The sequence below is a fragment of the Lampris incognitus genome, chromosome 2, assembly GCF_029633865.1.
Source record: "Lampris incognitus isolate fLamInc1 chromosome 2, fLamInc1.hap2, whole genome shotgun sequence".
NCBI classification, from domain to species: Eukaryota; Metazoa; Chordata; class Actinopteri; order Lampriformes; family Lampridae; genus Lampris; species Lampris incognitus.
Genome location: NC_079212.1, coordinates 14342221 through 14369698, shown reverse-complemented (window position 1 = coordinate 14369698; position 27478 = coordinate 14342221). Strand labels below are relative to the sequence as shown.

The 27478-nt window shown below is 41.8% G+C and overlaps 2 protein-coding genes across 3 annotated transcripts; both read left to right on the top strand.

The window, feature by feature from the left end:
• The first annotated feature begins 7 nt into the window (after nt 1-7).
• Nucleotides 8-6063, top strand: ssuh2rs1 (ssu-2 homolog, related sequence 1). Of its 2 annotated transcripts, XM_056273877.1 has the most exons (13): nt 8-492; nt 586-626; nt 1267-1368; nt 1603-1678; nt 2290-2419; nt 2604-2664; nt 2746-2867; nt 2977-3039; nt 3127-3209; nt 3334-3426; nt 3590-3695; nt 4738-4845; nt 5018-6063. In XM_056273877.1, exons 1-13 carry the CDS (start codon nt 386-388, stop codon nt 5156-5158), a joined length of 1233 nt encoding a protein of 410 aa, XP_056129852.1. In that variant the 5' UTR covers nt 8-385; the 3' UTR covers nt 5159-6063. The 2 variants fall into 2 exon arrangements, with proteins under 2 accessions (XP_056129852.1, XP_056129853.1); XM_056273878.1 differs by lacking the exons at nt 8-492; nt 586-626 and adding an exon at nt 703-996.
• Nucleotides 6064-6502: 439 nt separating this feature from the next.
• LOC130106969 (DDB1- and CUL4-associated factor 1-like) lies at nt 6503-26805 on the top strand. Its single transcript, XM_056273340.1, has 25 exons — nt 6503-6660; nt 8100-8253; nt 8388-8464; nt 8567-8640; nt 8758-8871; nt 15410-15547; nt 15751-16350; nt 18004-18105; nt 18223-18381; nt 18515-18694; nt 18886-19095; nt 19286-19455; nt 19581-19705; nt 20426-20661; nt 20775-21853; nt 21948-22146; nt 22291-22373; nt 23148-23232; nt 23348-23581; nt 24111-24204; nt 24743-24847; nt 25135-25208; nt 25345-25440; nt 25567-25828; nt 26223-26805. Exons 2-25 carry the CDS (start codon nt 8141-8143, stop codon nt 26279-26281), a joined length of 4668 nt encoding a protein of 1555 aa, XP_056129315.1. The 5' UTR covers nt 6503-6660; nt 8100-8140; the 3' UTR covers nt 26282-26805.
• The last annotated feature ends 673 nt before the right edge of the window (nt 26806-27478 follow it).

Below are 27478 nucleotides of genomic sequence, written 5' to 3'. Positions count from 1 at the left end.
TGTATTTCGTTGGCTCATTGGCTCGGTATAAGCGGATAATAATAGTAAAAGTAATCATAAACATGAATTGTACTCTTAATGTTTGCAGTTTTTTTGAACTCATTCAAACCGCACTTACTACATACTGCAATCGATCACCTTAACTTTTGCTGAGTGTTTTTAAGACGAACTTTTATAGGTGAAAAGCTCCGCACTTCCCGCAGTTGGGGACGTCTTCGACGCACTTCAAGCAACGTTTGCGCAGCGCGCACTTCAAGCAACGTTTGTCATTGTTTGGAGGTTTACGGCAATGTACCATTGCGTGTTTTGGCCAACCATCTACTTTCTTTTTTTAATGTATGGCCATTTCTAAAGAAGAAATAAAATGTTGTGAATAGACTTTTGGATGTCACATGATTTCTTCATCAGTTTCGATTTTGCGATTGCGAGCCATTTTGTCAGTGTAACTTTGTGTTCCAGCAGTTTGAAGATGGCATATCAAAAACTGCTCAGGTGAGATTTGGGCCGTGTGTTTCGTACCACTGGGCATTCGCCCCAAACTAAAAGGAGCTTTGTTTATGTGTGATTGTTTCCCATTATCCACAGTGGTCAGACAGTGTACGGGACCACAACTCCCGGGACCCCTGGTAAGTCCAACGGATGTATTTTTGAACTTTTTATGCCATTGTATCATGATTTTATTTTAGTGCTATCTTAATTTAAAATGTCTATGGTCTCATAATCATGTAATCATACAAACAACTAAAAGGCAAACAGGTGACACTAAACCGAATGGGACGCTCGTGGGATCGTCTTAGTGACGTCAATTTGCTTCCTGTTTTGATTCCCTCAGTCTGGAACAGGATCGTTTGGAGTGCCGATCGACTGTGGAGCCGTTCTAGTGATTTACTTACAGTAGAATAGCAGAACTCGTGTCTCTCGGGGGCTTTTTTAAATTTTTTTTACATTTTATAGCAATTAAACATTTCAAAATGGATCACCAATGGGAAACACAAGGTAAATTACACACTCATTGTTCGGGTGCCTAAATTAAAGAAAGGAAATCTACGATATTCTTTTCAGTACAATTTAGACGTAAACAATTTGGCACGACACAACAGAAGAAGCAAAGTACAAACTTTTGTACTCTTAGAAATTAGGCAGTGGACAACAGGGCGGGGTTATCGGATGTAGTTTACTTCACAGTGGGGTTGTTAGAAAATATATCCCAGAAAGTCAGAAAGTCAGTGCATTTCTACGACTGAGCCAGTTGTACCGGTTTTTCAGCCATGTACGCCCCACCTACATACTCTCCTGACCCCAGTGCTCCACCAGCCAACATATTTGACAGCGTGCCTGGCTATGAAGGAACGGTGGCCGGAGGCGGAGGTACAGTATGCAGCATTGTGTAATTGATTTCCCAATTGCCACTGGCACTATTGGTTACAGAAGAAGCATTTAAAATATCAGATGGTTTAAAAGCCCTTAAAACATCACCAGATTTCGAAACATATTTCATCATAGATTTTATCAATGTTCTGATCTATTTTGTGGGTGATTAGTGGAAAAGGACTAATTTATACATGATGCATTCTGTAAGGAAGCTTTACTGCTATATTGCAGGTGGATTCCTGCCCCCTCCAGTGCCTTCCTATCCAGTTCCACAACCTGAACCTGGGCCGTCACCATCAAACTGGAAGTAAAGACAAAAGATTTTCTTTTCTTTTTATATGACGATATGATCCAATGTTTTCCCATTAGAGTGCATATCAGCGACAAACAGTCAAAAATACTGCCTTGGGATGTAATACACGTGGGTGTTTTAAGGGTGTATTGCGATGACCACTCTTCTTCTTTCGGCTGCTCCGGTTAGGGGTCGCCACAGCGGATCATCCATTTCCATTTCTTCCTGTCCTCTGCATCTTCCTCTGTCACGCCAGCCACCTGCATGTCCTCTCTCACCACATCCATAAACCTCCTCTTTGGCCTTCCTCTTTTCCTCTTGCCTGGCAGCTCCATATTCAGCATCCTTCTCCCAATACACCCAGCATCTCTCCTCCGCACATATCCAAACCATCTCAGTCTTGCCCCCCTTGCTTTGTCTCCAAACCGTCCAACCTGAACTGTCCCTTTAACATACTCGTTCCTAATCCTGTCCTTCTTTGTCGCTCCCAATGAAAACCCTAGCATTTTCAACTCTGCCACCTCCAGCTCCACCTCCTGTCTTGTCGTCAGTGCCACTGTCTCCAAACCATATAACATAGCTGTTCTCACAACCACCTTGTAAACCATGTCCGATTCTATTGTCAGTATCCCATCTATAAGTGAAGATACTGCCCGAGGAGCCTTTGCCCTTTTTGCCTCAAGTCACTGTTGCTACAGTTCAAAGCCAGCAAAGGATGGTGTGATTACCAACATGGAGGCCTTCAATACATACAGGGTAAGAGAAAGGCCCATGTCCATGTGCCAAAAAAAAGTTGTCAGGTTACCACTTTTTCATTTTAAATATTGTGGGCCATAAATTTGCAGATAATGTGTGAATGCAAATTTTATCAGGTTGAGTATTCAAGGTCTAGAAAAAGGGTGAATTTCTCCCTTTCTACTATCTCTTTGAATTACTTTAGTACCGCCTGGAAACGTTTACCGAGTCAAGATCTACAGAGTGGAGTCAGGAGCCTTATTCTGGTATATTACCTTTTACCTAGTTGATCACTGAGTATGGTCCCTGCCAGTAATCCCAACAAAGTTTGTTATTTTCCTGGTCAGGTCAGCCTGTCGATGCCTACTCCCAGCCACCTCCGGGGCCCTGGGATATTCCTGCCAAAGCCCCTTCTTATTTTTTTGATGGCAAACAAGTTATCAAGGTTCCCTACACTTCATCTGTGAAAGTAAGCTCACATTTGAACACAGTATTATATCAAACATATTTGGAGGGAAAAAAAAGAAATAATGGTAGCTTTCAGCAATGTTTCTTGACATGAAATCGTTCCGCCACAGAACTGCCATTCTTGCTTGGGTATGGGGAGGAATCCTTGCAAAGACTGTGCTGGTGCTGGTAATGTAAGTGTGTCTCTGAAGTCTTTTTAGGGGTTGCTTTTGGACTGACAGATTTCATTGGCCATCCTAAAATTTTCCTGTTCTTATCAGAAAGTTTGCTGGGTGTGCAATGGATCTGGTTACCGTCATGAAGATGATCGCTGCAGCCACTGTAGTGGTAGGGGGAGAGAAAAGTAAGCACACTCCTGACCTGTATCATTCAAATTTGTCCATCTAAATAGCTGCAGTATAGACGTCGCATGTTCAATGGCTTCCCCAAGCAGTTAGTTAACAGCATCTTGCTCCATTCTGTTGCAGTTGCGTCCATTGCCATGGCCAAGGATCAAAGCAATGTGCGACATGCCGTGGAAAACAACAGCTTTTGGTCTACATCAACCTGACTGTGAAATGGTGTTTTTTTCAAGATATTATTTCAAGACTGTGTGATATAAATGACATTACAAATGCAGTTCCTTGGCTTTCTTTACAAATCTGAGATTCATTAGCCTTTGGTTAGGGTTTTTATTTGCAAAGGTAAACATGATTTTTCCTTTTTGTATGCACATTCCCTCAGGATCAATAACCTTGATGACTATGTTGTGGAGCAGTCGAGTGGTTTGCAGGTAGCCAATCTCAAGGAGGTGTCTGGAAGAGAGGTTTTTAGAGATTCACAATATTTGGTAAGAGAAGCTTTTTTCGAAGACTGCGTGGAAAGGTTATGCTTTTTTTTAAAATAAACGAGCAGGTGTTGCTTGTGCATATTGTCATAAAGATATACATTTAGATAAAAAGTGAAAAATATTTATTGTGTTCAAACTGCAGTGCTGCTTGTATTAGCAGGGTAGGTTGTCCACATAACTCATACAATTTCTTTTTTTTTCTCCTTAATATATTTGAATTCTAACTAGAATTTTCCTCGCCCTTTCGTTAGGTCCACCCATTTTCAACGTGCAGCCTTTACATGTAGTAGTTTAGAGATATATTGACAACTGTAATAGAAACTCAGCACATACCAATTCACATTGCAGTGGCATTAGTTCTCAAATAGCGTTTGAGACAGTACAAAACACCACAGGTGGAAAACCCAGCTTCAGAAAGTAGAAGTACTAACCATGTATTTCCTCCACCCATCGGCTAAACCAGCTGATTTCACTAATTAGTTCTCCTACCTGGCTGAAGTGTTGTGCTAATTAGAATCAGCTGGTTTAGTGCATGGGTGTAGCAAATACATGGTTAGTACTTTTGCTTTCTGAAGCAGTTTTCCACCTCTGAAAAACACAATAGACAGTAGAACAAGGGAGGCTAACCATGTGCCATGGAGAGCCACGTGTATGCAGGTTTTCATTCCAACCTGACTCCACACCAGCTGATTTCACTGATACATTCTTCCTCTTTGGTTGAAGGGTTGCTAATCAGGGAAGTCAGCTGGTGTGGAGTCGGGTTGGAATGAAAACCTGCATACACGTGGCTCTCCACGGCACATGGTTAGCCACAGCTGCTCTAGGAGAATGGCCTGATGTACCATGGAGTTGTAGCAGAGTTGTTTGAATATTACTTGGGTAAACACTGACTTGTTTGTTCTTTGTCAAAAAAGAGGATCTGGCTAAGTAATTCCCACTAATAATGCTTCTGATCTGAATATTTACAAATAAGTGGTCTTTATCACTTCAGTATATCTATATGTATATATATATATGTATATATATGCCTGCTGTGACTCAGGTGTATCCAGTAATTGGCTTCCCAGACCCTGAAGTTGTGCGTGCTGCCCAGCGCCTTGTTAGTGAACACCAGGGCACTTACTCTCAATCAGCACGCATTCTACAACAGGTAAAAATTAACGTTAAATTTTTCTGTATCCTGAGAATCTGATTTGACTTTTTTCCAAGTTTGTTGTTCTTATTTTATACTGAACAAAATAACATAAAATCAAATTTGGAAAAAAAAGCCACTTTTTTTATTTTGCAATATCCACTGATAACTTTTTGTTCTTGTTCTCCAGCGTCAAACTATAGAGTTGATCCCTATCACCAAGGTGACCTACAGCTGGAAAGGGAACTCAAACATCTACTTTGTCTATGGAAACGAGTTCAAAGTTAGTTCAGATAACTACCCTGCTACTTGTTGCTGTTCAGTAATGTAACTTTTCTGTTGCACTCATTTTGCAAGTGAATATGCCATCCATATATGCATGCATTTTAAAAAAAAAAGGTAATCAGAAAATTATTACACAGTGCTACCTGAAACTGCCATGTATAATTTTGCTTTTATATCGTAACAACCAATACCCATGGCTGACGTGCCCTTGAGCAAGGCACTTAACCCATCACCTTAACTTTTGCTGAGTGTTTTTAAGACGAACTTTTATAGGTGGACAATTCCGCACTTCCCGGAGTTAGGGATGTCTTTGACGCACTTCAAGCTATGTTTGCACAGTACGCATTTCAAGCAAAGTTTGTCATTGTTTAAAGGGTTGCGACAATGTATCATTGCGTGTTTTGGCCAAACATCTATCACCCAAGTGACCTGCAGTTGGAAAGGGAACTCGTACATCTACTTTGTCTATGGAAACGAGTTCAAAGTTAGTTCAGATAATTGCCCTGCTACTTGTTGCTGTTCAGTGATGTAACTTTTCTGTTTCGCTCATTTTGCAAGTGAACGTGCCATCCATCCATACATGCATGCATATTTTTTTTAAGAAGAAGCCATTTCATAAAATGCTTACACAATGCTACTTGAAACTGCAGTGTATAATTTTGTTTTTATACCGTAACGATCAATACCCACGGCTGATGTGCCCTTGAGCAAGGCACCCCCCCCCCCAGGCGTCACCAGTGAAGACTGGATGTACTGGGCAGTTCCCAGGTGTAAATGTGTGGAACTACGTGAATGTTTTTAGCAGGGCATTGCTGGAAAAGAACATACATGTTCGATGTGCAACCTTGGGTAAATAAAGGTTAATTGAAAGAAATGTATGTACATGAAATGAAATGTATTCTCATTTTTTAACCGTGATAAAACTACCAATGTAAATGGAATTGTACAATGTTGCGTCGTTTATTAAAAAATACATCCAAACGAAATAACAAACTCAAACAACGGTAACCTATACACACGTTTATTGAACAAAAAGAAGAAACAAATTGCCAGAGAATTCAGTTATGACAAAAAAAAGGGGTTAAACGTACGGTAAAGGGATTGCGTAAGAAGCTTTTTCCATCCATCCACCCATCCATCATCCAAACCGCTTACCCTGCTCTCCGGGTCGCGGGGATGCTGGAGGTCGAAATAATACACAGGAGGGAAAAATAAATACATAAATTAAGGTGCATGGGTTAACAAGTAACATTAGTCGATAGTTTCATTTGTTTCCAGTATTGTTTGGGTCTTCGTTGACAACGAACGTAAACGTCTGTCACGAGTCATTAAAAGTGGACGGTCGCCTGACTGATGACGTAGAGAACGTGTTCGCCGTAATGATAATAAACCGTGAACACAAAGCTGAAATTAAACAGCTGCGGGTTTGACCGTGGAGCTTCACGTCACACACGGATATTCCTCCGCTAATATTCGGGACCTGCTCGACATCACTGGATACGCTGCTGGGTAGATTTCGCAAAGTCGAGGAAAATTGAGCGGAACGAGGTAAGATTAGCTTTTTAGCTAGCCTAAGCTAGCTTATATTTGATGCTGCTAATGGCTAATATTTGGCCAATAACTACCTTCGTGTTTTAAGTTGGGAGTATGGGTATGGCGATAAGGTAATTAAGTGTATATAAACGTGTCGATAGTCTGGGCTTCACGCATCCCCTCGCTTGCTATTTGGGTCACACAGTTATTCAGAAATGGTAATAACAAGCTATGTAGACTAGCTTCCTGTGCTTGGCCATGTTCCCCCGGTCAAAGATCGCAACAGGCAGTGACCCATATGACAAGTTCTGGCGACTTGACTACATTTTCCTTTGCTTGAAGTGAACGTAATGAAATAAAATGGTAAAGTAAACATGCAAAACTTTATTTATAAAGCATTTTTTTCAACACAAGGTTACAAAAGCGCGTCACAGAAGCGTAAAGTAGATAACAGTTCTTCACAGCACAAAACAACAGTAAAATAAGAAAGTGATACCAGAATATTAATATAAACAAACGGAAGCTCTAAAAAAAATTACACGGCAGCCCTGTTACAAGAAGGCCAGTCTATTAAAAGTGAGTTTTGGCACTGCTTAACGCGTCAGTAGATTCAGCCAATCTGTTTGGGGAGGCGGTTCCAAAACAGCGAGGGGCATGTTCACCTCAGCTAAGTAAACCGAAGTCAATCCATGTAAAGCTTTAATTAAAATAATTTTTGAAGTTGTGGCTTTGACAGTTGCAGTCCCTGGAGAGTTGCCAGCAGCAGTTATGTTTGTGAGGCGATGGAGCGAAGCCGTCTGTCCGTATTGGCGATGTACTTTTTACATTAACGTCTAGTCATTTGGCATACGCTTTTATCCAAGGCGACTTACAAGAGAGTCAGCAATTGAAGATAGAGCAGATAAATTTAAGTGTTGCCATCTGACATCATAGAGTGCTAAATAGCAATCATAGTAGTGCTAAATGTAGTTGTAGTGGGAGTACATTTGCTGCATAGTAATCATATCATAGCCAAGAGTGCATATCATATTGAGTGTCACTTAGTGTGCCTTAAATCACCAAGAGGTGGTGAAAAGGAGAATCTATAAAGTGTATTTACATTTCCACATATCAGTATTATAGGTGTATCATTATTATTACAACTGCATCAAATTTCAAATGCTGGTAGGAGGGCACAGTAATTAACACTATTAGTAACTGTTTTTAAGTAAGTAAGGACATAGTTGTAATAGCTGAAACCAACAGTAGTGTCTTTATGCATGCTCAATAATCCAGGTAAGAAAATCAAAGAAAGTTAAATCAGTTCATCTGGATACGTTTATTGACACACAGTAGTGTTTGCTTGCCTTTGTTGTTAGCAATACTTTCTTTTATTTATGTGTAAGCTGACCGTGTTTCGGTTATACTCACCATTACATTTTCCTTTCTCTGTGATTGTTGGTATGTTAATGTAGAGTCCAATTCAGTATAGTACATCCATTTGTCGGGCTACGCTATGGCGTCAGCATCTGCCAGTGTGGACTCCAAGGCAGAGCTGACTGCTCTATTGGAACAGTGGGAGAGAGATCAGCAGGGCAGCACTCAGGAGCTGGTCATTATCCTTACCAAGTAAGTCAACTCGTCTGTGGAATAAGAAATTGGCTGAAATAGTTTCTTTTGTTTTTGCTTTTTAGCTTTACCCACATTTTGGATATAATGTGCTACAATGGAACAATAATACTATGACTGCATGTCACTTGTAGAATATCCGAGCTTGTTGAAAGGGAGACAGAAGAATACCACAAAGTGGATCCAGATCCCTTTGATGACCGGCATCCAGGTATAACCTCCACATCACACAATTGAAAATTATCAGTGAGAGTATTGCATTGTATAGGTTGAATAGTTGATAGGGATCTGACTTTCCTGTCTTGAATATTAGGGAGAGCAGATCCAGAATGCATTTTAGGACATCTGCTCAAGATCCTTTTCAAGAATGATGACTTCATGAATGCGGTAAGAAAGAACTATCAAAGGAGTGATGTCTTGCTAATTGGTCATGTCAGTGATAATCTGCATTTGCCTGATATTTGAAGGTGATTTTTTTCTCCTTTAAATCTCCTGTCTTCTTAGCTGGTGAATAGCTATGTAATGACCAGCAGAGAGCTTTCCCTTAATACAGCAGCCTGTCGCTTGCTGCTGAATATCATGCCTGGGCTGGAGACGGCCGTGGTCTTTCAGGAAAAGGTAGGCCTTTCCTGATTACACTGTAAGCACTTACAATTTTGCTGCTGACACAAGAAACCTTGTATCTCCAATCTTGGTAAATTTTTCCATTGTTACACATGTTGGAGGTTCGTATGTTATGGGTTGAGCATGTTTTCTTTCTTCTTCCCTTTATTTGCTTTTTTTTATTTAAACATTGACAGGTTTACAGTTCATGAAAAATTTGACAGATGAAAAAGCTAATGACAATACAAAACATGAATGTCTAAATACAAGGCAAGGCAAATTTCTTTATATAGCACATTTCATCAGCAAGGCAATTCGAAGTGCTTTACATAAAACATAAAAGGCATTAAGAGAAACAACATAAGGAAAAAAAATGTAAAAACCAATAAAAAGATTAAAAATTACAGTGCAGTGTAGGATGAAAATCAAAAGCTTCAAGTTTTATTTAATAAAAGGCAATGGCAAAGAGGAAAATCTTCAGCCTAGATTTAAAAGAACCGAGAGTTGTAGCAGACCTGCAGTTTTCAGGGAGTTTGTTCCAGCTATGTGGTGCATAAAAACTGAAAGCTGCCTCTCCATGTTTTGTTTTGATTCAGGGGACAGAAAGCAGACATGTCTCAGACGATCAGAGAGGTCTGGATGGTTCGTAGTGTAGCAGTAGATCAGAAATGTATTTTGGCCCTAAACCATTCAGTGCTTTATAAACCAAGAGCAGAGTTTTAAAATCAATTCCTTGACGGACAGGAAGCCAGTGTAGTGACCTCAGGACTGGAGTGATGTGATCCACTCTTTTGGTCTTAGTAAGGACTCGAGCAGCAGCATTCTGAATCAGCTGCAGCTGTTTGGTCGATTTTTTTTTTTATTTTTTTTTTTTAGAAAGACCTGCAAAGACACCGTTACAGTAGTCGAGTCGACTGAAGATAAATGCATGGACAAGTTTTTTCAAATCCTGCTGAGACATAAATCCTTTAGTTCTTGATATATTCTTCAGGTGATAGTAGGCCGACTTTGTAATTGTCTTAATGTGAGCTATCTAAATTCAGGTCTGAGTCCATGACTATACCAAGATTTCTGGCTTGGTTCATGGTTTTTAACATTACCAATTGTAGCTGAGTGCTGACTTTTAGTCGTTCTTCTTTGGCTCCAAAGACCATTACTTCAGTTTGATTTTTGTTTAATTGAAGAAAATTCTGAGACATCCAATCATTGATTTGTTCAATGCACTTACTCAGTGCTTATATGGGATTATAGTCCTCTGGTGATATGGTTATGTAAATCTCCATGTTGTCTGCATAATTATGGTAACATATTTTGTTGTTTTCCATAATCTGGACTAGTGGGAGCATATAGATGTTAAATGGAAGCGGCCCCAGAATATGGAGCCTTGGGGAACTCCACAGGTCATTTTTGTACGCTCAGATTTGTAATTACCTATAGACACAAAGTTGTCCCTGTCCTTTAAGTAGGATTCAGACCAGTTAAGTGCTGTGCCAGAAAGTCCCACCCAGTTTTGCAATCGGTCCAGTAATAAGTTGTAGTCAGCTGTGTCAAATGCGGCACTTGGATTCAACAATACCATGACTGAGAATTCTGCTACTGTCTGTGTTTAAACAGATGTCATTAAAGACCTTAACAAGAGCAGTCTCAGTGCTGTGGTGTGGTCAAAATTCTGACTGGGAGACAACAAAACTGTTGTTTAGTGCCAAAAAGTTGTTGAGCTGCTGGAAAACTGCTTTTTCATTTATTTTACTCAGAAACGTGATGTTTGATATGGGCCTATAACTGTTCATTAGTGAAGTGTCTAGATTACTCTTTTTCAAGAGTGGCTTGGACTGCAGTTTTCAGGGCCTGTGGGAAGAGAGCTGAGAGAAGAGATGTATGAACAATTTGTAGAAGAGCTGAGGACATCCGAATACTTTATTCTGAATAAAGTATCCTGATGATCTGTAGAAGATTTAAGGACATGCAATTAGAAACATATTTGAAAAAGCCTGTTGGCAAAATATCAAGGCAGCATGATGAGGATTTCAGATGTTGTATAATGTCCCTCAAGTTTTTATAGTTGATGAGATCAAATTGTGACATACCATTTGAATTGATTTTATGTGGACTTGGGGACAGAATGGAGGCACTGGCTGCCTGTTTAATTTTCTGAATTTTGTCATTAAAGAAGGAAGCAAATTCATTGCAGGGCCCTGGTAGATAGAAATTCAGAGGCTATTGCCACTGAGTTTGTTAGACTGTCGACAGAAAATGAGGAATTATGTCCACAAGTGGACTTGTGGACATAATTCACCATAGCTTGTTTGTATGAAATTGACGTGCTTACTTTAAGGGCTCAGGGTGTGGCCATGGTGACGCAGTGACATGTGATTGGGCAGGGTGGTATATATTAGGAAATAAACAACGCACGCGAGGGGTGTGGTCAAAGAGAGAAGTTGTTCGTGTCTTTTTTCTCCCAACTTCCACACTGGATCACATCAGTGTCACCAGGGCGCCCTCGCCTCAGGGGTTGGGCCAGTCCAACAGGTCAGTCCAAGTCCAGGTGAGCCTGTTTTAAGTGATCCACGGAAATGTGCTGTGGCTTGCCACTGGTGTCCACGACAAAGTGCTTGTTCCCAGTCTCCAGGCTGCAGAGCGGGCCATCGTAGGGAGGCTGCAGGGGACCACAGTGGGTGTCGTGGTGGATGAAAACGTATTCTGCCAACTGCAGAGTTGTGAGGATGTGAGACTATGGGGGGCTGTATTGAACCGTGGCCAGGAACCATGGTGTAGTGCTATTTTTCCTGGGTAGAAAAGATTGCTTTACTTTTCCCAGGTTTTCCTGACCCTTTCCTAATACCAGCAGTGAGGTGCTGGAGGCTGTAGGTTAGGTTGGCAGTAAGCATGTGAACTCCTGCCCCCACACTGTTTAGATGAACCCTGTCCATTCTGAAATGGTTTTGTTGCTCCCAGAACAGGTTGAAGTTGTCGATGAAGTTCAGTTTTTGAGCAGTGCATGCAGAGGAAAGCCAGGTATTTAATGCCAGCAGGCGGCTGAAACGTTCAATTCCTTTCCTTATAGTTGGGATTGGGCCTGAAACAAATATCTGAGCTGGGACTTGTTGTAGAATGTCCATTAGGTGTATGAAGTCTCTTTTTAACACCCCTGAGCTATGTGTCATTCCAGGACAAGTGTCATTTGTTCCAACATCTACAACAAGTGTGGCTGTGCCCGGATGGGTGAATAACACTTGTGGCAGTGTTTGGACCATGTCGCCAACCATAGTGTTGGGTAGACGGACAGTTTTCATAACTTTGCTTATCTCTTATTATATGGTCACCTACCAGCAAAGCTGTCTTTGGTTTAGTGTCTTGTCTAGCTTGGTTAACTTCTTTTTCAAATGTCCGGTGTATGTTCTGCTGTGATGCTGTCTTTTTTGATGATTTGACATTGGCTTTAGTAGCTACTGATCTGTTGTTTGCCTCTGGGTGCTGTTGAGAGATGCTCCTCAAGAGCTTAGCTGTATCACAGGCCATGGCTGCACGGGTCTCGGCGTTAGCTTCGGAGCTAGTGGTGCTAATGCTAGCTGTGGCATTAGCAGTGTGCTCACTGACAGGCAGCTCATCCAGAATAATAAACCTGTTCTCCAGCTGAACCTATGGTGAGACATTAGATCTGGGTTCATTTTAATGCATCTCACAGGGGTAATATGTAGTCTGTGATTTATCTTAAATGGTAGTTCTTTTGGGGGCGCCCTGGTGGCTCACCCGATAGAGCGCAAAGCACATAAGGCTGAGTCCTTACCTCAGTGGCCTGGGTTCAAATTCGGCCCAGGCCCTTCAGTGCATGTCATCCCCTCTCTCGCCCCTGCTTTTCCTGTCTCTCCCTACTATTGCTTTAATAAATAAAGGCGGAAAATGGCAAAAAAAAAAATTGAAATTTAAAAAAAAAAAAAAATTGTAGTTCTTTTGCTATATTAGTGGTAAAACAGCCGGATAGGTTGAGCCACATATCATCCCACTATATCTACAATTTCAACACCAAAGTAATTCTCCCATTCTGTATTAATTTAGCTGTATTGTCTTTCACTGTCCCGGAGAGTGACCCAACGAATTGTGTCACTAATTTGTTTGAGTCCTCGCTATTGAATATTTGGTCTAAAGAGGAGATTGCACCACAGTATTGAGACTGAGAGTGGATACACCATAGTTGAGTACCTAAAAAGATGGGTGGTTGGGATTTTGTGCCCATTTTAACTGATCAAAAGTCAAGTTTGAACCATTTTCTACAATGTCTCTCAGTGTCTCAATGCCTTCACCAGAGCATACAAAGAAAGGGTTCTGCTCTAGACCAGGGGGGAAATCTAGGTTAGAGTATAGGGGTGTCAGTGGGGATGTAGTGTTGTCCAAGCCCTCTATTTTCCTAGGTAGCCTCCAAACTTTAAGAGTATTTTGTAAAAGAATGTTTCCCTTAACAGCTAAACTGACCCACTTCCTGGAAGGGTACAATACATTTTTCAGAGGTAAAGGGAATACCAGATCTGATTCAGTATCAAGCTACGTAGACCCTGGGTCTTCTTGAACCCTGTCTTGAATATATTTGAAGAGACATGAGAGTTATTACAGTCTAATGTTAGGAATGACTAAATTGCCCTTCTCCAGCAGAAGCTGTAGGCGGGCCAGTTTTAGTCTCGAACCTTTGTTTCACCATAGGAAGGCTATGAGAGCAGTATTCAACTCTGGTAGTGATTTTATGCAATAATAATATAGGGACCATTTGAAATTGATTTAATAAACGTGGTAGAACATTCATTTTAAATAGGTGTACCCTTCCCAGCAATGACAAAGGGAGACTGGACCAACGGGCGAGATCCAATTTAATACACCGGATTAAAAGAATAAAATTGGCCTCATACAAATGAGGTAGAGAGGGGGTAATATGGATGCTCAAATAAGTAAATCTCAATGGAGACCATCGAAAAGGAGAAGCATCAGCGGCTACACAAGGATCCTGCTTGGAGAGAGACATTGCCTCAGATTTTGAGTAGTTAATCTTGTGTCCAGGGAATGTAGAGAATATATCGATAAGCTCAATAACTCTGTTAGCAAACCTGGCAGGATTACATAGGTAGAGCAATATGTCATCAGTATACAGTGATATTTTGTTCTGCTTTGTCCCTGTCTGAATGCCCCTAATGTTAGAATCTGTATGGATGACCTCTGCAAGTGGCTCTATTGCTAATGGAAAGAGTAAAGATGATAGCGGGCAGCCCTATAAAGTGCCTCGTTCAAGTGGAAAGATGGGAGATCGTTTGCTATTTGTCCTTTATTTGCTTTTAAAGGTGCACATAAAGCACAATTGTCATAATGTGACAATTTTTTTCGTTGATCTTTTGAAATGATAACATTTTATAGTCTTAAGGCTTTTATACAACAGAATAATTTATATATATTTTTTTTTTTTTGATTCATTTTTGACCGGACAATTAATATAAGGTAATATTGTGGACTGCAGTACAAATGCAATATTATCAGGTTTAACAAAAGGGAGAACCCAATATTTTTAATATTCTATTTTCATATTCTTTTTCTTAATTTTGTCAAAGCTAACTCTTTTGAATAGTCAGCTTGCAGTCAATAATAAATGAACTGTTACTTTTGACCATTGTTTCGATTTGAATATTAATAAAATGTCTATGGTGTCAGAAATCTTTGGTTAGTCAAGTTAAACTCACAAAGAAAGCAGGTAATTACACTTCAGTGTAAACTGGAGCACAAAGTAAGACGGTGTCTTAGTAAGCTCAATAATAAACTCGTTTTTAGTAGCATAACAATTATTTGCACAGAAACAAAACCCTTTCAGTTTAAAAGCAATTCTTATCATCAGTAGTGGGGATGACTAACAAAATTTGGGTTGAACATAGCTGATGTGAGGGCAGAGTCCATCAGCTGAAAGTCAAACATTAATCAACCAGAGTGTTTCAGTTCAGCTCAGGTCAGTTCAAATAAATTATTTTTCAAAATCAGCAAAGAAACAAAAAAATTAGCCTACTCACACAACTTCCAATTCAGTCAATCAGTGAAATCGGCAGACAGTCAGTCAGTCATACAGTTGACAGCTGTCAAAAGCATTTGCTCTGCTCACACAAAATGGCATTTTACTCGATAAGGAAATCCTGGGGCAATAACATACAGATTGTTTTCTTCCTTGAATAAATTTTCATTCTTTGCTGCTCCACCAAAAAGTCCAAGTTACATAATAATAAGCAGATTTGCATACTGCACTGTAAGTGAACCACAGAATGAAGTTGCCACTTCTTGGTTGTTAGGTGCTAAATGAGTAATACACTTAATTTATCAAGGCTTCAAGTAGCTCATGAGTAGATGTTGGCGGTCAGTGAGGTAAAGAGGGAGTCACATGAGTTTAAGAACAGGGCATGCATGTGCTATATGGTAACACTGTGACCCTAGTTGCTGCAACATAAATTAACTCCAGTAGTCATTTATATATAATTCACCATTCCCCCTTGTGTACTGTATCTGTGTCTGTATGTGTCTTTGTATGGCTCAGGAGGGCATAGTTGAAAGGCTCTTTAAGTGGGCCCAGGAGGCCGAGCAGCCCCTGAGAATCTACGCCACAGGCCTGCTGGCTGGTGCCATGGAGAATCAGGACATTGCCGCCAACTACCGAGAAGAGAACTCGGTCTTGGTCAGTAGGGAATGCTTCTCTTTCAGCCTGTCCATCACAAAATTAATGGACAATGACGTGTTTTTAAAGTGATGATCTTAGAACAGCTTTTTGTAAAACTGTGGTGGCTCACTGAATAGCAGCACCATTTTCTCACCATTGGTCGGTACTGTGAATGAATGAGCTGTCACTATATTGTTCTGTACCTTACATCATCATTTCAGGTACCACTGATGCTGCATCGGCTACGTGAGCTTCAGGACAAGGATGCTGAGAGCAAGAGGGAATTCAAACGTCCCAGTCCTAGGAAGACTCTGGGTGAGCCTCTTCTTCCTTTGGATGAGGAGACTGTCGATGGGGGATTTGAGGGCAACCCCTTCACACTGGGCCAAAATGGGGCTGAAAGGGAGAACAAGGAGAAAGAGACTGGTGGGGAAGAAAATCCATTCTCCAGCCTTGAGCCTGAGAAGGAGCTGTCTCTCCATCTCAACTCCCCACACAAGACCAGCAGCCGTGCCAACTCGGCAGTCAAAACCATGTTGAAGCCCATGTCCGCAGCAGGTTCCCTGACACACCAGGACATGCCTGACAGTAGCAGTTACCTAAAAAGAAAGGCAGAGAGGGAGAGTGGCAAGAAGGCCAAACAGAAGTTGAATTTCTCCTTACCAGAGCCAGAGAGGAGCTTCAGTGAGCTGTCCAACAGCAGCTGGTCGGAGATGAGCCCCTGGGTGATTGGGAACAACTATAACCTGTATCCTCTGACCCCAGAGATAGAGCAAAGGCTTATCCTGCAGTATCTCACGCCTCTGGGGGAGTATCAGGAGGTTGGTTCAGCATCACCATAAGCCTATTAAGGGTGTAGTCATGTGTTAGTCAGAGTAGTGTTTTGCCAAATTTTAGATTTTTTAGCTCCCTGAGTAGAACATATATATATATATAGCTATTCTGTGTATAAACAGTTTTTGTTTTTATTGTTATTATTGTTATTATTCAAGCGATGCAAATAATGCACAATCTGCTGCCTCTGTTCACAAACTTACCAACAGGTGTCAGTCTTTCACAGTCAAGATATTTAAAGGCCCATTCCAGTGATTAACACCATTTATGGCTATCTGGGGGGTTTCGGGTGTTTAGGGTTTATCAGAGGGTTGGGTTTCACATATTTTCAAAATGTTGTTGAGTTGAAATCTCCGCCAAACAGAAGCAGATCAATACTAATAAAAATTGGTAAAATTGATGACATTTTTTACATCACAAATGTCAATATGAATCTTTTATTTGTTTATTTGATTTTTGTCCTACTCATAATATTCCTGCCCATCTTGTACCACTCTATGCTGCCAGGTTGTCCGTCACTTGCTCGATTCTGGTATAATAGTAGCATGTGTACAATTGAAATTAGTCAATGCTAGTTACTGTAATTTGTTAAAAGTGCAATTTGCTCAGACATGGCTGATCCATTATTGTGCTATATATTAGTGTCAGCACTGCTTTCACAAAACTCGAATGAAAATTTAGAACATATTTGGAAATACTGCACTGCAAAACACTGGAGTAATCTGTTTGAGTCAGAATCTTTTTCGGTTTCCATTTTTAGAGGATTTATGTCTTTTTTCCTTAGCACTAGATCGGATTGGCCACATATGGAAAGTTGACATGCAAACTTGAATGACATTGAGTTACAGTAGAAACCATACCAACTCTTTATCCTCAGTCAGCTTTGAATTTTGCAAAGCTCAAATTATACTGTGTTCATTTGTGGAATGAGCATTGCTGCAGAGTCACTGTCGTCTAAACTGCTCTGTCTCTACATGACTTGGCCCACCAGCCTGTCTAAGCTACATAATGGTTATTGTTCCTTCTCACTTAATTTAGAAAGAGCTTAAAACTTAGATAAACTTCTACGTTGTCAAGTTTAAATTTGCCCCCAGTAGTAGGGCTGTGCATCCAGATCCATTTAGTCATCAAATCACCATTGTAATATATGTAGAACGCGCTGTGTTAACCACTTTAATGTGTACCCTTCCCGAGTTTGACTTGCTGTCAACTTGTCAGTTAAAATTTTTTTTTTTGTGAAAAAATAGACACCCACAATTCTCAAGAGCGTGGGGAGATGTGGTTAAATTGTTGGTGCATTGAGTCTGTTAAGCTGAAATCCGAACAAAAGCATATCCTTTAGATTTATTGCCCATTTTAAAAAAAAATTCTAAGCAATTTTTGAATATATAGAAGTTGCTGGAATGGGTCTTTAAACATGCTGATCATAATTCTGTAAGTAAAGATAACAGCAGCACAGCAAAAAGCACAATATTAAAGGGATTAGCTTTTGTATTTTAATTTTTACATAACATCTGCTATAGAGTTACTTGGGCTGTCTTTTAGATTTGGATTTGTGATTGTAAAAAACATGTGCGTGGTTCCCGTAATCGATTACATTGAAGTCATGTGTTTACTGTTCTACCTGGCTTCCCTTGCAGCTCCTGGCAGTTTTTATGCAGATGGGAGCTCGTGAGCTGCTCATGCATTATATGGACCTAAAGCAGACTAATGATGTGCAGCTTACTTTCGAGGCCCTCAAGGTACGCTATCTCCGTGGCCACTGGTCTAATCAAAGCCCTGCATCTCTTCAGTGGTGCTGAATTATAATAACAGAAAGTTCTTCATCATTATCCATTTGCTTCTTTTCTATTATCCAGTACTTGGCTTCTCTGCTGCTGCATAAGAAGTTTGCTGCAGAATTTGTGGCTCATGGCGGGGTGCAAAAGCTGCTGGCAATTCCCAGGCCATCCATGGCCGCCACAGGAGTATCTCTGTGTCTGTACTACCTGGCCTACAACCAAGACGCAATGGAAAGGGTACAATATACACACACACACAGCAAATATCACTAAAATGTCCTTTATTGTGTCACACACATCATGGCAAGGGCAAGTTAGCTGTTTATGTGTAGCCATTCACATCTGTATTCTTACCACCCCCCCCCCCAAGGTGTGTATGCTGCCCCACTCCATCCTGTCAGATGTGGTTGGCTACACCCTATGGCTGCTGGAATGCTCCCACGCATCAGGCTGCTGCCACGCCACCATGTTCTTCTCCATCTCCTTTTCTTTCCGTGCCGTGCTGGAGCTCTTTGACAGGCAGGACGGCCTCCGACGTCTTGTCAACTTGGTAGGCTGAGTAAAATGCCCTGCTCTGTGATCCTCATTGTAACCACACCATGGACTGGACAACCTCCTTGCAAAACCTTGGGAAAATTTTAACGCAGTGAAACAGTGAAAGGTTGATGTATAAAGGCAATAATGTAGAACCACATGCAAGTTCCTGATAATGTATGGATGTCTGATATAAACAATTTCCAGATCAGCACATTGGAGATCCTGAACCCCGAAGACCAGGGTGCGCTGCTGAGTGATGATGAAATCTTTTCCAGCAGGCAGACAGCCAAGCACACCTGCATGGCCCTGCGCAGGTATTTTGAGGCCCATCTGGCCATCAAGGTGGAGCAGGTCAAGCAGTCCCTGCAGCGTACAGAGGGGGGCGCCCCCATTCACTCCCAACCCTACTACAAGGTAAGGGGGAACTGAGATGATAGTGGTTTAAAGTGGATTTAACCAAGAACTCTTCTTTTATCACATGCGGATATCAGTGCAAATTAGTTGTTCTGATGCATCTGTAGTTGTAAAAGGAATAGATGAGTTCGCTAACGATGGGTCGTCAGTGTTGCCTAAAGTGAAGTTTGACGACTCTGTTTTTCTCCAGGCTGTGAGCTACAGCCATGAGCAGGTGGTAGAGAAGATGGAGTTTCTGATAGAGTATGGCTCACCCCGACTCTACTGGGAGCCAGCTGAGGTCTTCCACAAGCTCTCCTGTGTCCAGCTCCTCCTGCAGCTAATTTCTATTGCTTGTGACTGGAGGACCTACTACGGCAGGTAGAAACAACCCCCCCCCCCATCTTCTAGCAATCCCCACATTCAGTCCTTCAATTAATGATGTGATCATAGTTAATTTTAACGTGGTAATAGTTTTTTTTTTGTGGCATTTCATCCATTTATAGGAGTGATACAGTGCGATATGCCCTAGATATACTGGCCATTCTTACAGTCGTTCCTAAGACCCAGCTGTTGTTGGCTGAAGCTGTAGCTGTGCTTGATGAGGGCGGATCCACTGTCTCCACTGTTGGTACGTGCTGTCATTCATTCTTCAAAACTCTGGTGTCACTGCATGAATTGAAAAACAGCAGATAATGTTGGAGTTATATTTCAGATATTGCAAAAATCTTGTCAGAATATTTCTTCAACCAGTGGGTTAAATATTTGTATTTTGTCAGAACCACCTCAGTCTCACGCACCACAAGTGCACAGGATTTGATTTGGTGACATCAGCACATGGACATTGACAGTAAACACAAAGAAATCTTACAGTGCAAAGGAAAACTGAAGGCACAGTAGACTCGCTATATATATATCAGTCAACCTGTATATAGTATGTATTATGTAGTGACATGGACCATTTGAGCAGTAAAAATGTCGATGCAAATCCATTATAAATCTGGTTCAGATTATTATTTTGTAGAAAATAAATAGATACATAATAAATGATAAGTAATAAAGGACATACTGTACATTCCTAGGGTGCCCCAGTTTGCCTGAGCTGTCAGGCATGGTGCCAACCAAAGCATTTTAAGACGTTTGTAAAAGAAGGCAATGTACTGAGTAATAAAAGTAATAACTTTCCATATTTAATGTAATATACTACAGTATTTAAATTAAAGTTAACGTCTACTGCATTAACTCTCTGAGTATATGTTCCCAATACTACCAGGGGGTTTGGCAAGACTCCAATAAGTTTTTTTTCCCTAATATTATTCAAGGGATGATGATAGATTTTCTCTCTCTTCAGGGATGAGCATAGTCCTGATGGTGGCAGAGGGAGAGGTGTTTGTCAATGACGCTGAGATCCAGAAGTCGGCTCTGCAGGTGGTCATCAACTGTGTCTGTGCCCCAGACAAACGAATTTCCAGCTTTGGCAAGTTTATTGCAGGCACCCCCCGCCGCCGCATGCCCCAGCAGACCAAATCCAGTGAGAGTGTGCTCACTAAAATGTGGAATGTAGTGCAGGCTAACAATGGCATCAAGGTGGGCTTCATTTGCTCTTAGTGGTCTATTAATCGTTGATCCATTCAAAAACTCTGTAAAATTCAGTTCTCTTGTTCTTTGATCTTAAATTTACCTCCTCCCATGTCCCATAGGTGCTCCTGTCTCTGCTCATGGTGAAGATGCCCATTACAGATGCGGATCAGCTCCGAGCTTTGACCTGCAAGGCCCTGGTGGGTCTATCTCGCTCCAGCTCTGTCAAACAGATCATCAGCAAGTTGCCCTTGTTCAGCAGCGGACACATCCAGCAGCTCATGAAGGAACCTGTGCTCCAGGACAAACGCAGCGAGCACGTCAAGTTCTGCAAGTTTGCAGCTGAGCTGATAGAGAGGATTTCTGGTAAACCGCTGCTGATTGGTACAGATGTGTCCCTGGCCTGGCTGCAGAGGGCCAATGTGGTAGCTCAGTCCAGGATCTCGTTCCCTGGGAAAGAGCTGCTGCTGCTCATCAGGAACCACTTAGTTGCCAAAGGCCTGCATGACACAGCCAACACACTGACCAAGGAGGCAGATCTCCCAATGGCAATTCTTTCTCATCCACCCCTCCCTAATGCAGCTTTTCCCCCTGTTTCTGTTCCTCCTCCTCCTGCATCCCCTGCAACCACGCTTCCCCGCACCCCACGGCTGGCCAACGGTGTCGGGTCGAGGTTAGGGAGCCATACTTCTCATTCGTCCACAACAATGTCTGGTCATTCACAGTCACGCCCCACTACGTCACAACCAGCAGTCTCTGCCTCCCCCACTTTTCCCTCCACATCTGTGCCTCACTATAGCAACGGCTCCCCACTGATTGGCCGAATCGTGTTCACACGTGAGCGCCCCTCAATGTGTAGCACGTTTAGCTGTAAGAGGCCGCGGGTACTACGGCAGAAGTCTGACCACGGGGCCTTCAGTCAGAGTCCAGCCATGAAGAAGCAGTTAGACAGACATCTTCCCTCTCCCCCTGCATTAGACAGCATTATAACTGAGTACCTGAGGGAGCAGCACGCACGCTGCAAAAACCCTGTTGCCACCTGCCCGCCTTTCTCCCTCTTCACCCCCCACCAGTGCCCTGAGCCCAAACAGAGACGCCAAGCCCCCACCAACTTTACTTCCCGACACACGCGAAGAGTCATCTATCCTAAATATGGAGGAGTGGATGGAGGATGCTTTGACAGGCACCTCATATTTAGCAGGTTGGTATTGAACTCTCTGAATGCTTTACTAGATTTTCTTGAGCCAGGGAACGTAAATAACGGGGATCACTTGACAATCTTTTCTATTACCTAGGTTCCGACCCATCTCCGTGTTCAGGGAGGCAGATGAAGACGAGAGTGGATTCATGTGTTGTGCCTTCTCAGCTCGTGAGCGGTTCCTGATGCTTGGGACTTGCACAGGGCAGCTCAAACTCTACAATGTGTTCACAGGCCAGGAGGAAGCCAGCTACAATTGTCACAGCTCAGCCATCACTCATCTGCAGCCTTCGCGGGTCAGTGAAGAAGCATACCACTATATTCACATCCATTATCTCATGTTGTCCTTTCTTGGTTCATGTTGTTGCCGTTTTTGTTTTTGATTTTGTCTTTATTTTTAACTGAGTATAATCTTATTGGAACGTTTGTTATTCCATTAGGATGGCTCTCTTCTATTAACATCAGCATCTTGGAGTTATCCTCTGTCTGCACTATGGGGCATGAAATCTGTCTTCATCATGAAGTAAGTGATGTTTACAACATCGGCAACTTTGCATCACATTTTCACCAATTATACAGCACATCTAAGCTACAGTATAGGTATTTAACTGTTGTTTTATATCCAAGTTAAATTACAGTGCGTGGGCAAGTAGGAATTCCGTGTCTTGCTCAAAGATACTTTTCAATCAATCAAGCAACCTTCATATATATAAAAGAGCTCATACGTAGCAGATGAATATTAACCCTGCGTGTATGTGTGCTGATGGGCAGAATTGTTGTAGGACACAGACCTGTGTTAGGCTCAAGGGGGGGGTCTGTTTGCTTGGATCAGTCGTGCAAACTGTGTTTTTGAACCAACTACTCTAACCAATCAGCCATTTTGCTGCAACTGTTAAAGTTGTTGCTTTTACAAGTGCATTGAGTGTCTTAAAATATTGTAAGACTTGCTAGAAAGTAATAATGGATGACTTGTGCCCTTATGTGTGATCCCGTTGTAGTCTCCTTAGTCCAGTAATAAATCTGCTCTGTGCTGTCGGAAGTACAAGCTGACAAATGTATTTGACATGTTTAATTATCCATGCTAACTACCTGAGGGTTTGACTCTTCACTTCATGGAGCACAGGCAGTAGGCTTACCCACATAGTTTACACAGGCAATACATGGACTCTGTCAATTAAATCTAAGCTGCAGTGAAAAACCTTAGCAAAATTATAATATGCTTTGGTGCATGAGTTATAAACTGCTTAGCACTTTTAAATTTTGCTCATTTTAAATCTTGAATTGTTTTTGTTTTCAGTCATTCCTTTTTAGATGACCATTATGTGGAGTTCAGTAAGCTATCGCAAGACCGAGTCATTGGCACAAAGGAGCACATTGCTCAGGTATGTCAACTTTCTCCAAATTGTAACCTCAGCACTATTGAAAAACATAAGAAATGTGAGCCATAAAAGGAAATCGAGTGGTGAATGCTTAACTTCATTCCCCTGTGTTTTGCAGATCTATGACATCCAGACAGGGGAGAAGACCCTGACCCTTAATAACCCGGACCTGGCCAACAATTACAAGAGGAACTGTGCCACCTTCAACCCAACAGACGACTTGGTGCTGAACGACGGTGTTCTATGGGACATTCGCTCAGCCCAGGCAGTTCATAAGTTTGACAAGTTCAACATGAACATCAGTGGTGTGTTCCATCCCAACTGCCTGGAGGTCATCATAAATACAGAGATTGTATCCTTGAGGCTAGAATACCAGGCTTTACACCAGCAACACACCTCAGACACAAGTGATTTGCAGATTTCTTTAATCCCAACAGATACATATTTTTCTATTTACTGAATTGAAAACATTCATTTGCCTGTAGGGGAATACAGGAAGGGGTTGGGGTTTTATAAAGTGATTGTGTATATACTTCAGGATGCATCATTGTAAAAAAAACAGATGCCACACTTGTTTGTAGCCCACATGTAGCTTTTGCACTTCATTGAAGAGCTTTGCCAGATGTAGGTCTTTTTGTGCTTTGGCTTTATGGGTATAAACTAATGATGGGCAAACTGTAATCTGAGCATCTCTCTCTGAGAATGGTCACCTATTCTATTGGATCCAACAATGAGATTACAAGTGAGGGTCGCTGAGTTTTCATTTCAATGCCGCACTAAAAGTCAGTTGCAGTACCTTTTGGGTTGTATTTGAGGTGTTGTCAGAATCGGCTAACATTGAGTCATGAAGTGACGTTATGGTCCTTAATGAGATTTTTCAGTGGGATCTACGGACCTTCCATCTTCTCCACACTGTACCAGCCCTGGACCAATGCAGAATTGTCTTCAACAACAACGGCACTGTCATCTATGGTGGTAAGGAAAGGGCTTGTTGCTTTATAGGTAGTAAAATACAGTTGGTCATGAACCCAACAATTGCTTTACTCAGCAGTTGGCATATGGCATATGTGGGATTTAAATGTGTGAGTAATGCATTTAAATGGAAAGCTGAAAATTTGTGAGGTGTGTTTGGAGAGGTGTTAACAGTGCCTGTAGAGGTGTGTCCTTGATGCCTCAAGGTGTCTCTGGGCCATATGAGCATACGGTTCAGTGCTGGACTGGCAACAGGGAGAACCAGCTGGTTCACACAGAGCCATGGGTGTGTAATAATGGCTCTGCCCATGCAAAGTACCTCAGGGCCAGAACTATGTGTTTGAAATTAAAACTGTCCAGCAACCAGCCACCATAGTGTTCAACCACTAGACTTTTAGTTCGTGCCTTTTTTCCTAAATGCGTCCATCCTCAGACTCTTAAGTTGTTTTTTCTTTTTTGCGGTGTGTGTATGTGTGTGTGTGTGTGTGTGTGTGTGTGTGTGTGTGTGTGTGTGTGTCTCTCTCTCTCTTTTTTTCTGCAGCAATGTTACAAGCTGATGATGAGGATGACATGATGGAGATGCAGCTGAAAACTCCCTTTGGTTCCTCTTTCAGGACCTTCAATGCCACAGACTACAAACCAATTGGTATGTAAGGCTTACCTTGGTCAAAGGTGTCATTATGCACCACAATGCACCATAATATACTAATAGCGCCATCCTGAAAGATACAAAAATCTTCAGGCCTCAGTTCACTGAGAAAACCATTGATCGGTCATTACACACATGAAGGATCTATGTTTTCTTTGTTTATTTCTTTGGTAGTGAGTTCACCCTGAGGAAATACTGTTATGTCTGTAGTAGACATTGTTATTTTAGTCTTTTTTTTTTTTTTAGAAATAGTCACTGACATGTGTCCTTAATCTTCCTCTCAGCCACAATTGATGTCAAGAGGAATATATTTGACCTCTGCACAGACACAAAAGACTGCTACCTAGCTGTGATCGAGGTAGGTTTTTTCGCTGTCGTGATTGACTGAAGTCGTTCTCTCTATCTGCATCATGTCACTTTCTATGGCTAAGATCATGTGGCTCAAGTAAGAGCAAGTATTTCATTCTGTTTTGTCTCATGCGTCTGTCAAACAGAACCAGGACTCTGTCAACACTGACACTGTATGTAGGCTTTACGAGGTTGGTCGTCAGAGATTGGCTGAGGAAGAGGAGGAAGATGAGGAAGATCAGGTAGTGAATCCAATAAGTGTCTGTCTTTGGACATGGCAGTCTCTCTTTCATTTCCTTTGAATTGTTAACTGCTTTTTGACATTACTTTTTTCCTGCTAATTTATTTCCGTCCCTTCTCTGTGTCAGGAGGATGATGACCAGGAGGAAGATGATGAGGATGATGATGACTCTGACGATGACGTGGACACAGATCCCCTGATTGCTGAGCTGGAGAATGAAAACGGAGGAGAGGATGAGGATGATGATGAAGAGGATGGGAATGATGACTTTTCTCCCTCTGATGACGAAGAGATTGCTCAACTCCTGGAAGAGGACGGCGATGACGACGATGACGATGATGATGATGATGACTCTGATAACGAGGACGCCGATCTGGGTGGTGACAATGGTGGGTAGCCTTTTTCTTCCCCTTTGAGCTTAATGCCTCATAGTTTTGACTCAGCATACTGATGAAGGGGGGAGTTGATGTCAGCTTCAGTTTCTGTGCCTCTATGCATTTGATCTGGTCATTGCTTTCGCCGTCCCCCTTTCCCATTAGAATTTTAAAAGATGCAGTCTGATGCTGGTGTGTTTTGGAAGTGAAGAGGTTGAAAGGGAAAGCTTGAGCTTAGAAGGAAAAAGCACAGGGTTGATGTTGAGTTGTTGCACACTCGCTGAGGACACGTCACAGGCCCTTTTTGTTTTTGCCTCTTTGGCAGTTTTGATGCTTATTTTACTGACTTATGCAGCCCCTGTGTCCTCATGCCTCTAAACCCATATTTGCTTTTTATCTATCAACCCAGCAGACAGCTCTGACAACTCCGACCTTGAGGATGACATCATCTTAGCCTTGAACGAATGAGGAGCCATCAGCTGTCGGGGGCTGTGGGACTACGACGAGAAGTCAAGACTTCTGTTAAAGGGGCACCCATGAGTGTCTGAGCCAGGGCACAGTATGAAAGAAAGGAGGGGCAGTATGAACAGATAAGGTTGGAAAATGCTTAAAAGCACTGCCAATATAGAGCCTTGGAAGTTGCCTGTATTTGGAGCTACACACCTTGGGACGTGGAGTGGAAGGACCAGGGGGAGATAATGTAGAATCTCACAGGAGAACAAGATGGAAAAAAGTGCACACACATTGAGTTTCTGTTGAGGCAAAAAAGGTTGTATGTGATATAGATTTATAACACATGCCACATTCGATGACTGAAATAAGTTTGCAAGACATAGTGGGGGGATGAATTTGTTTTTTTATATATTTTATCACATCACTGCAACTACGTAAAATATGTCCCTCTGTTTGATATCCATTCTTATCTTTTTTTCCCAGGGTTCTTCTTGTTGGCCACAAATTTGTCTACATGGGGGGGGGGGGGGGAACGTAACAAGACACGAGTCAGGATTTTAAGTTTGGACACCATAATGAGTGTAAAACTACCAACCCATCACTTAATGTAAGCACATGGAAGAAAGAGGTTTTAAACTGTTGCCTGTCATTCTGTCACCCTCAAACCCCCTTAAAGAGGCACATATTGGGATGGCTTTGACAGATATTGCTTTAAAAAAATTCTCAGGGCTTTGTGCCGTCTCTAGCATCAGTCCTATAGTATTGGAAAGTGCATACTGTGTGTTCTGGTTCTACGATAGTGTCACGGTCCTGTGGTACTAGCGAGTGATGATGGTTTTAGGTTCATTATGGGAGGGGTTTGATTTTCTACCAAAACAGCAAACTTTTTTCTCTTAGCTTTGGAATGTAACTGGTCCAAGCAAATGCCTGAAGGGGGGAGGGGGGGGGGTATTTCAAACAATGGCCAAATGTTGTGCTACTTGGCTTTAGTGGATTTCTTTTGAAATCTTGGCTTTCCTTCCATGATGAATATCTTCAAGGGGGAGCTCAAGTCTGAAGAAAAAACACTCTGGACATCCACAAATTCTTGCAAACTGTAAACATTTGATTTCTTTTTTCATATTTTTACCTCGAAGGGATTCGTTCTTTACCCTATTTGGTTTCTTAAAGAGACATTTTATGTTAAGATCCTAGAAATGGTTTATGTACAGC